Source organism: Cupressus sempervirens, chromosome 6, assembly GCF_028749045.1.
Source record: "Cupressus sempervirens isolate cs-2001-9-10 chromosome 6, ASM2874904v1, whole genome shotgun sequence".
In the NCBI taxonomy this organism is placed as follows: Eukaryota; Viridiplantae; Streptophyta; class Pinopsida; order Cupressales; family Cupressaceae; genus Cupressus; species Cupressus sempervirens.
Genome location: NC_143123.1, coordinates 84,959,802 through 84,978,888, shown reverse-complemented (window position 1 = coordinate 84,978,888; position 19,087 = coordinate 84,959,802). Strand labels below are relative to the sequence as shown.

Genomic DNA, 19,087 nt, shown 5'->3' with positions numbered 1-19,087 from the left:
TTTCTTTAGTTCATCCGCTGGTTGAGTACCCATCCGGCTAAGATCTTTGAGCCTTCAATTGTAGGCTTGAACAGTGTCCTCCTTTCCTTGTTTACAGTTGTAGATCTCTGCTACAACCTCGTTGTCATCCCGTAGCAATCAAAATTTTGCTTGAAATTCTTTCTTTAGATTATCCCAAGTGGAGATCTTCGCCTTGTCCATGTCAGAGAACCAACCCACGGCCACTACCCATAGGCTAGCTAGAAATTGGTTCAACCACTCGTCGGCGTCAGTGACGGAGTTAACGGTCCATATGGTTTCACGTGTATGGCAATGTCATACGAGGTCTTCCTTCCTGTCGCCTATGAACTTCAGGAGTTTTTGCTTTTGAGACATTTTTCTCGTCCTTTAATGACCACTCAGTCATGTCCCAGAATTATTAGGAGTTGGTCCCAGTGGATTACTCTAACCACCGTGCAGTGTCCCTCCAACACTTTCTTGTGCCCCTATGTCTTCTATTGGCCTCGCCTCCCTTCTTACTTCTTTACGAGCTCCCTCTCGTAGTGGTGTACGGGATGAATGCAAAAACTCTTCTCTTGTCTCCTCGAACACCGTTAATCTATGTCGTGTTTCCTCGAGCAACTCCTCGTTGCTCCATAGTCGCCATTCCAAGGAACTATGGCACCCCTTGGAAGTTCTAGCGCCTTCCACGCGGTTGCCTTCAATCACCCTCGGTGATTCCTCTAACTTCCCCATAGTCCGATCTTCGGCAAGTTGTCTTAGTTGCCACCTTAGCTCGACTTAGATTAAATCCCCCCGCACAAATTGTAATTCGTCAACATCCTCCCTCAAGTTCCTATTTTTGTTTAAAAGATTGGGCATTTGACATATACCATTATATAAAACCAAAATAGAACACTCTTTTATTTATTTAATCTGTATACATCATGTGCTGACTCAAGCAGACTCAAGTGCTCTTGGCACCACGGCTCAAAAGCTCATGGTTTCATTTTGCGATGTCGTGCATCTCTCTCCTCATAGAAATTTTTGAGGGTCTCTTGACAGCGTTCCACTTCCTCCCTATGTCTCTAATGTGCCAAGTATGCTTGTGCAATGAGACGGGGGAGTTGGTCTAAAAGTTTGTTTGTGGTTGGGCTTGCGTGCATAGCATCCCACACATTGTTTGGTGTAACCTTGTTCTCCGTAGCTTCTCTTTGTACGAAGGTTTCCAGGCTTACACAGTACAGGATGTGAAAGTTTTGGGCTGCCTCATGCTCACCTTCTAGAATTTTTGTTTCATCGTCCTCATTCGTTTTCCGATTGTCTAGTACGGTTATTCCCATTTATTCTCGGCCTTCTATACTACTCCGGATTTGAACTGGCAACGGTGCCAAATGTTCAGCCCGTAGGTGAACAAAAAGAAACATGTAATAACTTAACAAAGTAAAATACTATTCATTCATCAAATACTTTCCATACATAACAATAATGTTTCATACAACAATGTCAAATACATAAGTGAAAGCCACATTTATAATACTCAATACGGTGCTAATGAAACGACACAACCATGTCCGCACCGGTAACTGCCTAACTACTCATTTTACCGGATGACAGTTTGATCATACACAAAAGCCAACAGTGATTTTTCAGTAATCAATGTCCAAGCCATTTTAAGTAAATTCTTAAAATTCAATCCCAAATTTAACCTCTTACTCAGAGTCAATTTTGTTTTCTCAATGAGAGAATACCAATTCTGACATTACAGGGAAATTACAGTGTGATTTCATACAAGTAACTTCTTGTTATAGAGAAAAGAAAACAATATATATTAGTCTTTTGGTAATAAGAAATCATTTTGCATACTAGGTAAGCATTTTGGAGGCATCAAACATAATATTATTAAATTCTACAATGATTTTTTTAACATTTCATAATACAAAAGCCAAGTGAAGATTGAAATAAAGCAGTTAAGAGGTCATTGCAAATATACACAATAAGTGCGTGCAAATTTCTATTAGAAAAGTGAGCAACATATATTACAAGAAGCTTAAAGGACCAATTTACACAGTAACATTGATCTAGATAAACATAAAGACATCATGAATGTGGCAGACAGAATGCATACCGGACTAGCTTTGATGACCTTGAATGCTGGAACTACGAGAACAGTAACTGCAAAGAACGTCATGGTGTCTAAACCTAAATCATTTATCACATCTACTGCATTTGCAAATTCAAGCTCAGCATTAATCCGGAATTTCTCCCTTTCACTGCGTTTGTTATTCTTAAATCCAACTTTGTTCCCTATTTTCCACCCTAAAAAGGATTGCCGAGGAACAAACGAATGCAGGCCTCCATGTTGAAAACATTTTCTGATTGAACATAAGCATGACTTAAAATTTCTGATTCTCTGGCGACCAAAATGGCTCCCATATTTTGCACGTCCTTTGGAGAAAACCTCAAATGTTGTGTGATAGGAATTGACTTTCACATCCACCCTTACCACAGGATAGTGTATAATATTCAAGTAAGACAGTCCTGTAGAGGTGTGCTCCTGCAAAATCTTTCATCAGTATCATAAAGATAGTCAAGGTCATTAAGAAACCAACTGGTTTTCATACAAATTATAAAACAATTCAAATATAACAGAAGAAGAAAACAGTGAAGCGAGATACATTGCCTGCCTTGCATGGGCTCAAGTCATGAGTCTCATCACATCACATTCTAGCAGATGTCACATATGCATAACAGGGGTTAAAAATGGACCACATTAAGAACTTGTAACACACGGAAAAGATCTCATTATCTGCTGTATGCCAGCACTATTCCTTTGCATATAATCTGAGGAAATTTGTCAAAGGAAAATGTAAACACGAAGGGATACTCATATAGATCTCTACTTTTCAATGCCTAGATCTTATTCCCAATATCTGCACTATGTCATTCTTTCAATGTGATGTGAACATGTTAAACTTATCATTTGATTCTCAAGTTCTCATATTGCCCATAATCAAATATGAGCTTCATGGGAAGATAGAAGAAACTTCACATCCAGACAATCATATATGTGCCTTATCAAAACAACTAAAGGCTAAATTACTAGCAAATAAGCTTGTTTTATGGAAAAAGTAGTATACTTTGAGGATGGGCAATGGAAACTCAGTTGTTAAACACCAAGTGCTTGTTTAGAAGGTAATGAAATGTATCTTCATTGACTATGGCAATAGTGTGAAGGGGTACAAGATTTAGTTGATCATATTGCTCCTTTTTACTTGGCATTTGAGATTAATGAGGTCCTAAGTCCCAAGGGGCTAGGTGTTTCCTTGTCTCTCTTCTGTCTTGGTGATAGTCTTTTGTTGCTATCCTATACATATCGAGAGTATGAGTGTGAAGTCATACTCCCACTAAACTGAAGGCTAAATGTAGTGCCGCAAAGGATATCCTCACACATTTGCATGCTCTCCTAGCACTCACTTTAGTGCTCTTGATTTTGTGCCTTCCAATTTGATTGATCTTGCTCATCCCAGGGCCTAATTTTGTGCATAGAGCCTCCTCATTTGAACATCTCATATTGAAAATCGCAATTCATCTCCTCTTGAGCAAGAGTTCCAATCATCTCTAACCCCATGTCCCCATGCGGCTGCTTAAGTGCAATTTCTTCTTAAACTTAAGAAGCTGAGTGTTCCCATGCAAATTAGTTAATTTCAAGAAAAGAATAAATTGAAATCTTTCCCTACTTTAATGGAGCAACTATTGTTTATGAGTTGGAAATAAGATGTGGGATAAAAACGGGGGATAGAAAAAAGCAACTACCACTTATTGAGAAAAGTGACGTGTTTCACCATTCTTTTCATCCCCTTTTTATTTGCCTGCAGTTTTATCTTCAAATTTATTTGCAAGATATATGTATTTAAATAATATTTAAGAGGGCTGCTTAAAAATAAGCAACAAACATGACCATCTATGCGGCAACCAGCTCCACAAAAAGTTGAACAGTTACTGCTAACAAAAATACACTAAGCAACAGCATGGAGACTAGCCCTAAGGTAGTGAAGAAGGAGAATCGAACATTGAAGGTGGCATCATTGATCAAGTTATTATGTTTCCTCCATAAGTGAAGACATTAAGAGCTCCCTTTTTAGCCTAAATTACCATTAATGAAGACTTCAAGACAAGGCGAATTCACTCAAGAAAGTATATCATTGTGACTGAACATTCTTAACTTCAAATTCATGGTTATTTCAGACATTATTGTTGTAGGGAAGGCTGAATACTCTAAGGGCTTGGCTGAGGCAAGCCCCTATACAACACAAACACCATTTTCCCTCTCTTGCATGCAGGTATACGGATCTAGAGATAAAGTGTTGTAGATCTAGAGAAGGTGGAATGAGACAAGAAGACTCAAATTCTGAAATAAGGACTTTGGCACTTCCATATTTCACACATAGTATGTGGTTAGCAAATTAATCCGACACCTTTTTGGAGTTTTCTTAACATAAAACAATGTAGTTTTGGATCCACAAACAATGTCATTTTTGGATCCACAAGGACAATGGCACCAAGCAAATTAGTCGTACCATTTTGAACCCAAATTTTTGTGACACATTCCCTTCTTACTTTCCTTCCCAGATTTATGCTCTATATTGTTATGTTAGGCCTATAGGTCTTTGTTTGTGCTGATAAATGTTCTATTTCATGTATTTTACCTAGTCATATTATCATGTTTGATTGAATCAATAAAAAGGGAGTGCATCGTTCCAAACCACTTTGCATTCAGCTCTTACCTATCTCCAGTAGCTTGAAATTGAATTAAGTGTCAACCCTCTCTAATGAAAATATTTCAGCCAATATGAAGAATTCATGCAAATGTTTCCAGGTTAGATTGTGTTGGAGTTTTTCCATCAACATTTAAGATCACACTCTTCGGTAAATCATCTATGGACTGTGGAAATCTAATATCAATAAGTAGGAGATATTTTCTACAGCAAGTCAAAATGTGATATTACTATCAGGTTTAACTATGTAGTTTTTGAGTCAAACTCAATGAACCATATTTCATGAGTAGTTGTTTACATAAACCCATCTCTAATGATAATGAATAGCACACTTCGCACTCATTGGGTCTAGATGATGCTTACAGAGGTGAAGAACCGGGACTTCTCGGGACGTCACCCATCCCAGTGCTACTCCAGCTCAAGTGTGCTTAACTACGGAGTTTGCAAATGGAGCTGCAAGCAGAGTAGGTTTAACCATGGAGGAGACTTCGTAGCTAAGCGCACTCGAGCTGGAGTAGTACTAGGATGGGTAACCTCTCGGGAAGTCCCGATGCTTCACATGTGTGAGCATCACCAAGATCCAATGCATGCTAAGTGTTCTATTCATTATCATGAGAGGTGAGTTTATGTAAACCACTACTCATGAAATATGAGTCAATGAGTTTGACTCAAAAACTCCACAGTTAAATCCTAATAGCAATATCACAATTTGACTTGTGGAAAATATCTCCTACTTATCAATTGATGAGCTTAAGGGGCTTTCTAATGAATGGTTCATAAGGCACAACACTTGGTGAAGGTTTTGCAAATTGGGTTGCAAACAAAGTGGATTTGACCATGGAGGAAACTCTGTAGTTAAGCCCGATCAAGCTGGAGTAGTATTGGGATGGGTGACCTCTTGGTGCTTCACCTATGTGAGCATCACCTAGAACCAATGCATGTTAAGTGTTTTATTCATTATCATGAGAGATGAGTTTATGTAAAATACTACTCATGAAATATGCGTCAATGAGTTTGACTCAAAAAACTACACAGTTAAATCCTGATAGCAATATCACAAAATCTAATATCATTAATTAATATGAAGAATATTAAATTAACCTTTGGGGATGTGTACTATTTAGTTCCTCAGTGTAATTAGCTTTTGATGCGTTACTCTAATATTAATTATGAATTGAAGATTTTGCACTACTGATGTTTCTTTCAATATCTTACTTGTATTTGATTGTATACTAACCTCAAAAGAGATCTTATATTGAACATTTTCATAATTGTTAGGCATAAAGTAATCGTAAAACAAACATGGAGTAAACATGTTGAAAACATATCACACATGAAGCAACACATAAATACATGTAAGGCAAAAAGAATTCATCGAAGATACTAGGGATACATGAGAAAGGTACTCATAGAGAAAACATGCTAGAAACACCAATCATGAAGCAAACATGTAAAAGGCACATACATATAGAAGTGCAAAGTGGCCTACTCGATTTTATTTTTGGTTTACTCAAGAAGAGGGTTGAATGGTTAACCTTTCCTACAAGCTAGCTAGATTACTGCATTGATACCAGCTGTGATGTCCCCTTTTGGGATAATCCTAAATCTTACCCTCGAATCACAAGTTCAATTAAAATGAGAACCATAAAATAATTAGAATTATATCTTTACCTTTAAAATGTCTTTATCAAGATTAATCCAAGTCTAGATCCCATAAATCTTTTAGACAATAATTGAAATATAATTCATAAGAACAATTATTTTTATTAGGGTTATAGATCCAACAAAAAACATAAGTACATATGTATCATTAATTATCTTAATCTATTTAGATAAATCATGCAATAGCTTTTAAACTTTAGGACCCAAGCCATCAATAGTTCCAATTCCTATAATCAACTATAGTAGAGCTTGTAGAGTATGACCACAAAGAACTTGCCTGAAGACTGTTGAGCCCAATCAAACCCAAGAGCAGCATCCAACTAAGACAACTGGTTCCTAGGCCCACAAATGGCAGGAAATCCAACTAAGACAATTTCATCACTTGTGGTGGCCTACTGAGTTTGAGGGAACCAATTTGGCCCTCCTACTCATGTCTCCTTCTTAACATATATATGATTGTTTTCCTTTTTTAGTTCAAACCTAACAGCCAACCATCACAAAGATTGTAGAGGAAATCCTAATAGGGTCAACCATGGGGTGGCCTACTTAGAATGGTAACCCATCTTTGCCCTCCCTAGTAATATTTCCTCACTAACCTATACATGATTGTTTGTAGGAGAATAAGTAACTTTAATAAATATATTAAGGATCTAGATTAATTGGCATTTGACATTATAAACTATTCAAAAACATATAAGAGAGCTATATGCTACACAACATCATTTCATTGTGTACCACAATGTGTGATAGAACATAATATTGTTGTATCCTGAAATGCAGATTGCTTGTATCCAAACTAATCTGACGGAATTCCTTGATCATTCAATTGTTGTTGAATGATTGATTGATAGAATGAATTCCTTTGATTGAATGATCTGAGGTATTGGTGAGTGATGATTAAGTGATTGTTGATTAGATGATTATTGATGATGAAATAAATGTTGGTTTGATATTTTGGTAAACGATGATTGAATGTATGCTGACTTGATTGCTCGGTTGTCTATTGTCTTGATCCCAAGATGAAATGATGATTAATATGGATTAAATGATTGTTTGATTAGTCTTGCTGATTGATTCTTTGCTTAATTTATTGAGGAATTAAAGATTGATAGATGAATGAAGGATTTGTTTTGGTAAATACATGAGTGATGTTTTATAATTGATCCTTTAATGGTTCAAATGAATTCTCCTTTACACTTTATTGGTGAAAGGATCACCACCCTTCATAAAAATTGAGTCGCCACTTTTCATTGTTGTGTTTGAGTATAATATATTATTCGCCAAATTTATCTCCCTTGGACGTCCTCCTAAAATGAAACATCCCCTTAAATCTTCCAAAGTGAGGGAGAGTTACAACTCTTCATCATTTCTTCCCTTTGCAACATTCACTGCCTTACACAGTTAACACCCTTTGAATGAGTCACAAACTTTCATGATCACCAACCTTTCGAAGATTCACAACCTCTCATCATTTCTGCCCTTTGAAAGAGTCACAACCTTTCACAATCACCAACCTTTGAGGGAGTCACAACCCTATCATTTCTGCTTTTGAAGGAGTTAATATCTTATTTTCCTCTCACTCTTCTTTTCTCTTCCATTAATTGTTTCTCAAATCACGTCTTTCATTCCTTCTTCCTTCCTTCATATCTCCCTTCCAAATAATGTTCAACTTCTTCCTTTTATATCTCATGTTTGAGGGAGTCACAAGTTTTCATTTCATGCCTTCTGACCATTTATTAAACTTAACTAAATTTTAATTATGTTAGATATTAATTTTATTCCTTATATTTTTAAATGAAGCTTTATTTTTGTTCTTTTATTATTTTAATTTTATTATTATTGTTTATTGTTAAATTATATTTTAGAAAAGGGATGTTATAAGACATTTAAGTGTTAGATTTACATGTATTGGATTTCTCTTTCTTCTAAGATTGTGTGGTTTATTTGGAAAAGGAGAAATGAGGACTTACACAAGGGAAAAGAGGTTTCTTATGGAATCTATTGGTAAACTCACTCATCTTATATTATTGAAAAGATTACAATCACCTGAAGGTTCACATAGAAAGATTCATGAAGATAATGGATGAAGGCTCTACCATTATTATCAGGTAAAACATTCAGTATGCTGATTTCTCGTCTCATGACTTAAGGAAGACTGATGACAAGTTTTATAAAGAGTATATAGATTTCCAAGATCAATATTGCAACAGTGCCAGTATGAGTTACGAAGAGACATTGTCATCAGAGATTTGGGGAGAGCCCATGTAAAGACTTTGGTTGGTAAAGGGTCTCTCTAGGATTTACTTTTGGGTGGCATCAATAATGCACCTAGACACTTCCTTAGGCATTTATGAGCCCAATTAGTGAAAAACGTCATCTTCAGCCAAAAACAACATTAAAACATGTGCACAATAACATTTTTTTTATTCTTTTCATTTGTGCTCCTAAACCCTAAAATGACCCTAAAAAAGGTCATTCAATCATTTTGCATCACATTTCGTTTGCAACTAAGCTCTCTTCTCATTTGGTCTCAATTTTGGCATTTAAAAGTCAAGGTGATTATTTTCGAAGAGGATCACTCGTGGGGTAAAAGATAACTTCCACAAAGGAGATTTAAATATCTAAGGTAAGCATTTGATCCCATTCTTGAGTTCTTTTATGAATCTTTTTTGAGATTTTGATGTTTTTTTAAGTTCTGGAAAAGATTATTCAATTTTTTTGTTATTTTTTTTAGAAATAAAGAAACGAATTTAGCTATCTATTTTCATATTTTTAAATTATATTTTTGCACTAGTATGCTTGATGTTCATAGTTTTTTTTTTCTAATTTTAATTTATTTTATTCATTATTATAGCAAGAAATTAGATTGTATTGTGCAAAAATGGTTGCCACCGGTAGTCAAAGTTCAATGGGAGGGCAAGGAGCCGAAAGTTTGAAAATTGATATAGGATCTCCTTTATGGAGAGTCCAGACATACCACAAAAATATAATAGGTTTCAAGAGGTGACTCATATCTTTAGAAGTGTAATTATTGTAAGTGTAATTATTGTCTAAGTAACAAAGGCAGACCATTCAATAGCTCATGTTCCCATTTCAAACTTTATTTTATGGGCCCTTTTGGCCAAGGAATGGTAATGTGCAAAGGCAATGATGGGAAGGGGATGTCTAATGCACAAATAGCTCCTTATATAAATGAACAAGAAGCTGCTGATAAATTGATTAAAAAATCAAAACAAAGTACTTCACAACCTCCATCTAAAAAGAAAAAAAATGCAATTACCCATTGAACTAATTATATCCTCTAAACATCCATTCTTGCAAGTACTTGTACTAGGAGAGGAAGAAGAAGAAGTAGAAATTACCACCTATAAAAGCGGTCCATTGGACACTACATTTAATGGAGGCAAGAGAGCTTGCTTATCAAGTCATTGCTTGCATATTGCCTCAATGACAATGGTCTTCCTTTCAACTTGGTGAGATCACCATATTGGAAGGAGATGGTGGCAGTCATCAATAAAGCACCAGCTGATTACACAAGTCCCAAGTATGAAAAGGTGTGCACAACTATATTGCAAAAAGAGAAGACTTTTGTAGAGAGAGTTTTTCAACAAATTAGAAATTCTTGGACACCATGCATTGTACACTCCCTCAACTTGGTCATGGAACAAATTGGCATTAGATTGGGTGAGGCAAATGTACCAAGAGGGGAAGGAGATATTGATGTTTGTGACGAACCATCATATGTCACAATTGATATTTAGATCATTCTCCAAATTGGAGTTGTTGAAGGTAAATTGTAACTACTAAATTTATTTTTATTGAATTTTTTAATAAATTTTATCTCATGTTCAATCATCAAATTGTATGTAACATTCCTAAATATTTATTGACATGTTATTAACTTTGTTAGGTTGTTGAGACCCGATTTGCATCTCATACTATTGGTATATGACGACTTGTCAAGGTGCAAGGGGCATTGAGCCAAGTGGTTGTCTCCAACCAATGGGTTGTGTGGAAGGTTTCATATTTAGAAAGTGCCCAAAAGGTAAGGCATTGGTCTTGGATTAGAGTTGGTGGACTCGTGTGCAATTTCTATTGGATTTCACCGAACCTATCATGATTATGCTCCACTGTGCTAATACAAATAAACCTTGTTTGGGGGATGTGTATGATGACATGGACACAATGGTTGAGAAGGTAACACTTCCCATACAAACACATGAGAATGACCCCGCAAAATGTGAAACCTTGTGCAATAAGGTGGAAAGCATCATTCATCATTGTGGGGAGAAGATGACCACCCCATTGCACCTCCTTGCATATGCCCTATCTCTGAGGTACTGTAGCAAGGAAATACTTGCTATGCTAGATGGAGTAGCACCATATGCAGATGAAGAAGATGCTACTGAGTGCTACAAAGCTTTTGCAAGACTCTTCCCAGGTGAAGAAATACACAAAAAAGTTAGCATAAAATTTGGTTTATTTGCCTTGAGAGGTAAACTTGGTCCAATTGCAATAAAAGACCAAAGAGACATGGGTGCTATCATATGGTGCTACCTTTATGGTCAACCATTTAAGTATCTACAACCTCTTGCAATTAAGGTCCTCTCACAAGTTTTGTTTTTTGCTTTTTGCTTACCACTTGTATTCTACAGTTCTCTAGTTTGTTTTTCATTTTTATGGTTTAATTTTATTTTGTGAACATTGTCTAGGTTGCAAGTTCTTCTATTGCTGAACGGAATCAGAGTACATACTCCTTTATCCACTTAGTCAAGTGTACCCATTGGGCTCTCAAAATGATGAAGCATCGGTTTACATTTATACTAGCTTGCATCTTTTGTCACATATGGAAGATCATTGCAAGGAAGGGGCCAAGCTTTGGGATGTAGAACCAAAGTGTGTGAACTTGGATGCAAGGATTCAAGATCTTACTACAATCATGGATGATGATGGGATATCATCATAACACACAATGCATCTAGCACAAGTGGAACCATTTTGGGTTCAAATGATCTTGAACTTGCAGTAGTTGGAGATGATGAGGATTTTTTGGCGAATCCATATGATTCTGATTCAGATTGATGAACCTTGAATCATGAACTATATTTTTGAATATATAATTGTAATGGTTTTCTGATTTGCATTGGAATCGTGAACATAGACGTACATGATATGGCTTATTAGTTATTTCATTTTGAATATTCGTGAACTATCAAATATCTTGATCAATGGTGAAGTATCATATTATCAAATGATTTAATTTTGTATATTTCTTGCATTTCTTTGCAGGCACGTGCGCGCGCACACATACATATATATATATATATATATATATATATATATATATATATATATAAACGCATCCAAAACCCAAAAAAAAAAAAAAAAATCACGCGTCCACACACCAGGTTCTCGGATCTGCATCCATATCTGCACCCGATTCAGCAACTTAGGGTCCTCCTTATAAATTATAGCACATAATAGATCTAATTCACCACCAGCCCAATCTTAATGAAAACAAACAACTCTTTCTGACATATGATAAAAAGCTCCACAATTTTGTATAGAAGTATCTACATTGACTACTACGTTCCCAAAACTTTGGCCAATTCTGAGTGGATTAATTGATGGTCTTGAAATATTGCAAGTGTGATCAACGAAGTGTAGTGTCATTTATCCCCATTGTGTGAGAATGTTGTTTATGAACGTCTGGATATGCTCTACTGTAGCTAATATTTTTCAGCTTGGGTTCCACAGGCTATGCACATTGTGATTTCCATCACTTGAGGTGAAATTTGAACTCAAACACTGCTGAGAAGGATAGGAATCAAGACACCTCCAGTTTAAGAGCTTATCTAAAACCAGGAAAGTTATGCAGCAGCATACTAAGTCAGATAAGCAGTGTGCTTAGAATTTCTTAATTTAAAGAAATTATGGATATAGCATATAATTTTCTTTTATAGTTTGTAGGTAGAAAACTAAATTTAGAATGGAGCAAACTAGACTTAAGAGGTTGACATGTGATTGTAGATAAATTGTGTCATTTGAATGTTAATATTTAAAGAAGCTGTGTTTACCGTCTTGTAACTTTAGTGATAGAGAGTGTTTATATAATGTTGAATAATCCTGTTCGATGCCCTGGGAATTGCTGCATGATAGAGCAATTTGGTCAAGTAATGGAAACCGAGATCTCTATAATGTGTTGAATATTTCAACAGGGCCCACCTTATAACCAAACAAAGTAACACGGGCCTAAATGAAGGAGAAATGTGCTCTGTGCGTAAGCAGAGATGTGCATACTATCATTAGAGCGGCAAAGAAGCTATTGACTCTCGCAGGTTGTCTTGCCAGGGGCTGATTAAAATTTACCCATGATAGGCAGAAAGAAGTACCAAAAACATAAAACAATGTTGAAGACACATAGCATAGCATACAAAAGCTCCTAATACATTTATCTTTTCTCTTGGAAACCATGATATTTTCTTTCTCAAAAAGAAACGGAAGCCTGAACCTCAATAGTTTACCTGGGATTTTGTTTGGCGGGCTGCCTTAGCAATTGATGATGACTGGTGAAATGCTTTCGTGCCCACCAGCACCACCATGACTGAAACTACAATTTATGTCTCTCTTTGAAATGGGTATCACAGTTGAACTCCCAGTATACATGCATTTGCTGTCTTAGGAATTGGGTAATTGAATAAAGTCCATAGAAATTAAGATAATCCCAGCTAATTCTACTGTGTTATAACCATGTCCAAGTTTTACCCTGTCATTTGAAAACAGAAAGTATAGCTGCCCAAGGAACAAGAATAAAATACATTCTACCAGTCTATTTTAAATGGCCTGCCTCAATTTCTTATGATTCTCCAGCGCAAATGCACGCGGGTATGCCTTGATATGGGGCAGCAAGACGAGTTGGCTTGACAATTGTTTTTTAAATCGAATTCCTTTGCGGGTGGTTCACGAGAGTTGAATTTTATCAAAGAAAATCCAACGTGTAAAATCAATAGAATTGTGGCACAGAGACAACCAAGTAGATTATCCGTGAACAATCATATTTCATCTACATGTAATACAGATAAGGGTAGCAAACATCATGTTGCACGCCAAAAACAATATTATTATTATTATTATTCATAGTGGCTTGAAAAAGAGGCACTTGTGATCACGCTCGTATCTTTTTCCTTGTCCCTGCTATCGGTAAGGATTTTGCGTGTTGTCCAGTCAGCATTATGCATGCGCATTTGACCATATTTATTAAATTCAGTATAATGTATTTTATAATGTTAAATAGGCAAAATGCAAAATATTAATTAATTAATTTTTTTAAATCTTTATTTAAAATGTAATAATTAGTTATGGGGATTTAATTATAATCAATTATAAATTCAAACAAAGTTACCATTATGACTTGTTTTTCTCACTTTTTTGGTCTATAATGAAATGTTTACAATTTAAGTTTTTAGATTTTTTAAATAATTTTATTTTTTTAATGTTTAATAAAATGGATTCGCTTTTGTTGTTATATAAGACTATCATATATATCTTAATTTTACAATTTGAGATATATAGTCATAAGTATCATATGTTGGTAGAAGAGAAGATTTATTAAGGATGTCAATAATATTGTCATTACCTTGATTAGAGTGTGGATCTTTTGCTTGTCTCACTCAATCTTATTATGTAACATTGTCTACAAAATTTTGGCTAAAGCTCTAGCTAATAGATTAAAGAAGATACTAGGGAAGATTATTTCTAAGGAACAAAATGGTTCCACCATGGATAGAGAAATTACTCATGGTATCAAGCCTTTACACACAATTACATCAAAGCAAGTAAAAGGTATGTTGATCAAACTTGGTGTTAGTGAAGGATATAATCAGTTCATTGCAACTTTCTTCTAGAAATTATGGAAGAATGAAAGTTGAGGGAAAATAATTTATAGAAAGGTACTAAGATTGGGAGTGGGATTGATTATATCTCCCATATCCAATTTGTGAACAACATTGTTTTGTTTTGTGAGACATCCATTAGAGAGGCTAGGGTTATCAAAAATGTCATTCAATGTTATTCTTTCTCCTTCGAACAAATTATTGATAAGGAGAAATCATAAATTTATTTATTCTTTCAACATTGGAATGTGTCATAATGAACGATTACTAAGGTTTTTGGGTCGATGTTTGGGAAGATTCCCATTAAATATTTGCAAACTCCTTTATGTATGGAAGAATCTAGAACATTGCACGAAGAGGAGATTCATAGTACTTGTAGAAACAAGGAAGTGGCTTGGAAGAATAAATTGTAATTATTTGAAATATGAGTTTTAATTATAAAAATTATTCTTTCAACTGTTTCAATTTATGTGTTGTCTTGTTTCAAATTGACAACCAAAGCAATATCAAGTATGGAGGGATATCTCAATAATTTCTTGTGTGATGGCTCTAAGGATGAAAAGAGAACTCTGTTATTAAAATGGGTTGTTGCATGTTTTCCTAAGAATTCTAGGGGAGTTGGTCTCCAAATTATAAGAGAAGCAAATTTCTACTCTAGGTCTAAGTTATCTTGAAAGATGTGTAAATTCCAAATAAGTTAATAAAGAAACATAAGCAAAATCTTAGCAATAGCTATCTCTTCTATTAGATCTACAATATCGAGATTCATCTAGGATAGTAGATTTGTCATCGTTGAGAACTTGTCATGGAGAATTGGAAATGGTGGAAAGGCTAAATTCTAGTTATATTCATGGAATGACAAAGTTCTAAGCATAGCTTATTTTGCACCCCCCACACACCAAAAATGAATCAATTTGGTTATTGTCTTTATCAAGCAATAGCTAGTTGATTATGGTGTCCCCTCTATGAATACAATTGGGATGTACCATGAGTGGAGATCCTTTGACTTATTCCCAACTTTTATTTGATCAAATGAAGAAAATTAATGTTATCTACTCAAGAGGATGGAGTTATCTAGAGTGGTTTAAGGTTAAGGAATCATGTGATAAAGCTAAGCTATGAAATTTTAAAAAAACATTTAAACGAAAAATTCAATGTGGTTGAATAATCTAGTGGAATAAGATTTTTCCACCCAAAGAAAGAACTTTCATATGAGAAGCTTTGTATCTACATAATTATTATTGGTGATAGACTTTAGTCTACTACGTTTGAAGGACCAAGTCAGTGCCTAATATGTGAACATGAGGATGATTTTCATCATCTTTTTCTTCAATGTGACCTTGCCTCAAAATTTTGGGATTGGATTATGAAACAAATTTGGAGGTATAGTGCAAGACAATAGGATTTGCTTAAATTTTTAAAAATTTGGCCTAATTTTTGTCCACCTTCTTCTAAAGGGAGTATATGGTTCATTGCATTGGTTGTCTATCAAATTTAGAAGGTGCTTAATAGAAAAGGAAAAGTTTGCAGAAAAAGTGTGGGAGTTTATGTGGTGATTAGGAAGTTTGAGGATGGGATTTGTGAAGTGGTTGATTTGAACCAAAAATTAGGGGAAAATAAACTATTCACAAATTGGGATAATGACTTTCAAATGAAGTGAGTTGGGTTGTATCGGCCAAGAGGATATATATCTAGTAAGTCCAAGAATAGAAAGGAGGTTAAGTTATTGATTCCGCCAAAACAAAGACTTAAAATAAACTTTAATAGTAAGCAACATGGTAAGCATCAGTCAACCTAGAAGTCAAAGAAGTGGTTTATTAGAATTTTAAAAAAGTGTTGGGGATTTTAGAGTATTTATCAATGTCCTATCTATAAGGAGGAAAATCATGCTAATTTATTAGCTAATAGGGGAGCAATGACGGATGATGCTAGGATGATTCATGACTTCTATAGATTGTTGTGCAAATTTCAAAAATAATTTGAGACGATAAGTAAAGTCATTGAATAATTCATTGATGGAGGCTCTTATTCAATGTCTACAGGAGAGCTAGTTTTTTTTCTTACACCTTCTCGATAAAGACATGTACCCCCACTTGCAAGACTATCTAGAATTACTATTTTACTTTTGGCATGGAAAGTCAAGTTGATCAATATTTGCATTCTTGAATTAGTCTTTAAGATCAAATCCATCAAGCTATATGGCTACTCAATGGTGAGATTTTGTTTCTATTGGTTTATCCTTGCCTTCAAAATATAATAGTTTAAGCTATATATTTATGTCAACAATTTATGTCTATTAAATTTGACAACACAATGGTTTGTTATTCTTGATGGGAGTGTGTTTACGTACTATGGAAGATTTCAATTATACGTGAGATATTAGTATGACTAATGTCATTGGAGATATATTAATATTGATGGATTATATTTATTTCAGCATTTTTGTTTCTATCCTCATATGTTGTGTTATCATGATGTCATCCTGGTCTAGATTGTAGAAGCAAGTTTGAGACTCAAGATGAACAACTTGTTGCCCTATTTAAGATGAGAAGACCCACAATCCTATAGTTAATGTTGTTTGTGTTGAGCTATGGGATTATAGCCACACCCATGATGGAGTCATTTAAGGCCATTTTCCACCCCTTTTATTCAAGTATTGAATCACTCTTTATGGGGCTATATGTAATGCCCCACTCGGGAACCAAAAGGAAATAAACCTAATATGTTACAAAGTTTACTGAACTATTTTTTTTTTTTAAACAACATCAAAGTAACAATGTAAAAGCAATATACACATACACATCAAGTACACATAAGCAATTAAAAATACAATTTTCCATTCCTCAAGGCTTCCTTCACATTGAGTCACATTACGAAGTTTGCATTAATTAGTTTAAGTCTCAAGTACAAAGTCTCCTAATCATAAAGAAATACCAGATACATAATCACATAAGCAAATGCATAAGTATAACTAACAATATGAAAGCACATCTAATTAATAGCATCCACTGCACATGTCACAAGGTATGTGAAAATAGATGCAAGTACATCAATATACAATACAATATCTCGTAGGATCTCAAAACACGTGATATATAGATACATCAAATGAATGTAAGTCTCCAAGATAAGATTAAGAATGAAAATGGTACCATTGTATCAACAAGCATCCAACATCTAGCAATGTAAGGGGGGGCCAAATGGTAAGAAGACACTACCTCCTGACCGTGTGGTCACCTAATCAGCTTCCACTCCTACTGTGCATGAGAGATAATGTACGATCCACACATTGATAATTAAATCATAAAATAATCCTAGGAAAGAAATCCTAATTGCCAAAACTATCTCAATTGTAACAAAAACAACTCAAGAAGAAGAGATAGTCAAAATCGAAAGGACACTCATTCCAATACCAGCACCACATACCAAATCAACATACAAATACCAAGTACAAATCAAATATCAAAACCAAAAGGATACAATCACCTCCAAATCAATGTTAAGTATCACAAGCACAATGACCAACAGATAACAATTGTCATCAATAAAAGTAAACCACCAATCACTAACTCCAACAATAAAAAACACCACCAATGAATGATCGATCATTCATTAATAAAAGTTAATTGTCAACAATAAATGACATCCAATCAATGAGTAACACATTATAATAAATGTACCATCAAAAGTAATATCCAAAAAGTACACCACTAGAGGCAATTATGAAAAAACCATGAAGGGGACTTGGGCTACATACTATGGAGTGTCATCACATGAGCCAACTCTAGGGACTCTATACAAAACCAGAATACTCTCTTGTGAAGAAGAAGAAACTAGTCATACCTCTCAAGGTATCATCGCATTCTCATCCTTAGTCTATACAAGCACTCAAGGCATAGACGAGGAAAAATCTCTAACTTATCTTTTAAATTTATCTCAAGGCATGGGGCAGGAAAGTATTTAATTACTATGTTATCACTTGTTACACAATTTACAATGAGTTACCCTAGCAGCCACTTTGGGCCTCAACCCTCATTCCAAGCCACTCCCATGGACATGCACCTAGACTACCTTCCCAAAACTCACAAATCACAATTGTTTCCCATACCACAAACGTAATATTGATTGAATTCGGTTCCTTAATAGGGAATAGAAAAATAGCATTGGTTCTCAAAACCCAAGTTCTCATAAATGCTCAATAGCATAAAGCTCATAAAAGATAAATCTCAATTCAAATCATAAAGTTTGTCATGACATCTAGTCAAATAATCATAAAAGAAATCTAAAAAATGCCTCTAGTGCACATCCTAACTTGGCCAACTAAACAACCCACAAAGAAAAATCATCACAAAACTATAAATAGAATATTAGAAAACACATAGATTTTAGTCACATGATTTAATTCCATCAATTTCTCTTGTTTAGTTTGGGTCATAAGGATGTGTTTAGAAATCAAGTAAGAATATACATGTTAATATAAATTGTTATGCTAATATACTTATTTAAATCAAAAAGTATTTGAATGTCAAAACTCTTTGTGCATATAAAATATCATACAACATTATCATGTTTTTAATTTAAATAATCTTAAATAATAAATGATTTAGTTAGTAACATAAATGTATTTTATTATATTTAAATATAAATATCAATTTCATTTTTAAAATATTAATTTTACTTTTATTTAAGTCCAATATTAATATTTACTTTTTCTTTAATTCATAATGTAACTAAAGATAACTCAAATGTGAAATTATAATTATGATTATAATTATT

The 19,087-nt window shown here is 34.6% G+C and overlaps 1 protein-coding gene across 2 annotated transcripts in view; it reads right to left on the bottom strand.

Moving 5' to 3' along the window:
• Positions 1–13,594, bottom strand: part of KEA3 (K+ efflux antiporter 3) — a 187,018-nt gene extending 173,424 nt beyond the window's left edge. Inside the window, exons 1-2 of one of the 2 annotated variants that reach the window (XM_089786848.1) lie at positions 12,944–13,594; positions 2,108–2,536 (exon numbers count right to left, since the gene is read on the bottom strand). In XM_089786848.1, coding sequence (XP_089642974.1) covers positions 2,108–2,536; positions 12,944–13,021 — 507 coding nt within the window. In that variant the 5' untranslated portion in view covers positions 13,022–13,594. Of the gene's footprint in view, positions 1–2,107; positions 2,546–12,943 lie in introns of both variants that reach the window. The other variant, XM_089786847.1, reaches the window with a different exon arrangement.
• Positions 13,595–19,087: the final 5,493 nt, after the last annotated feature.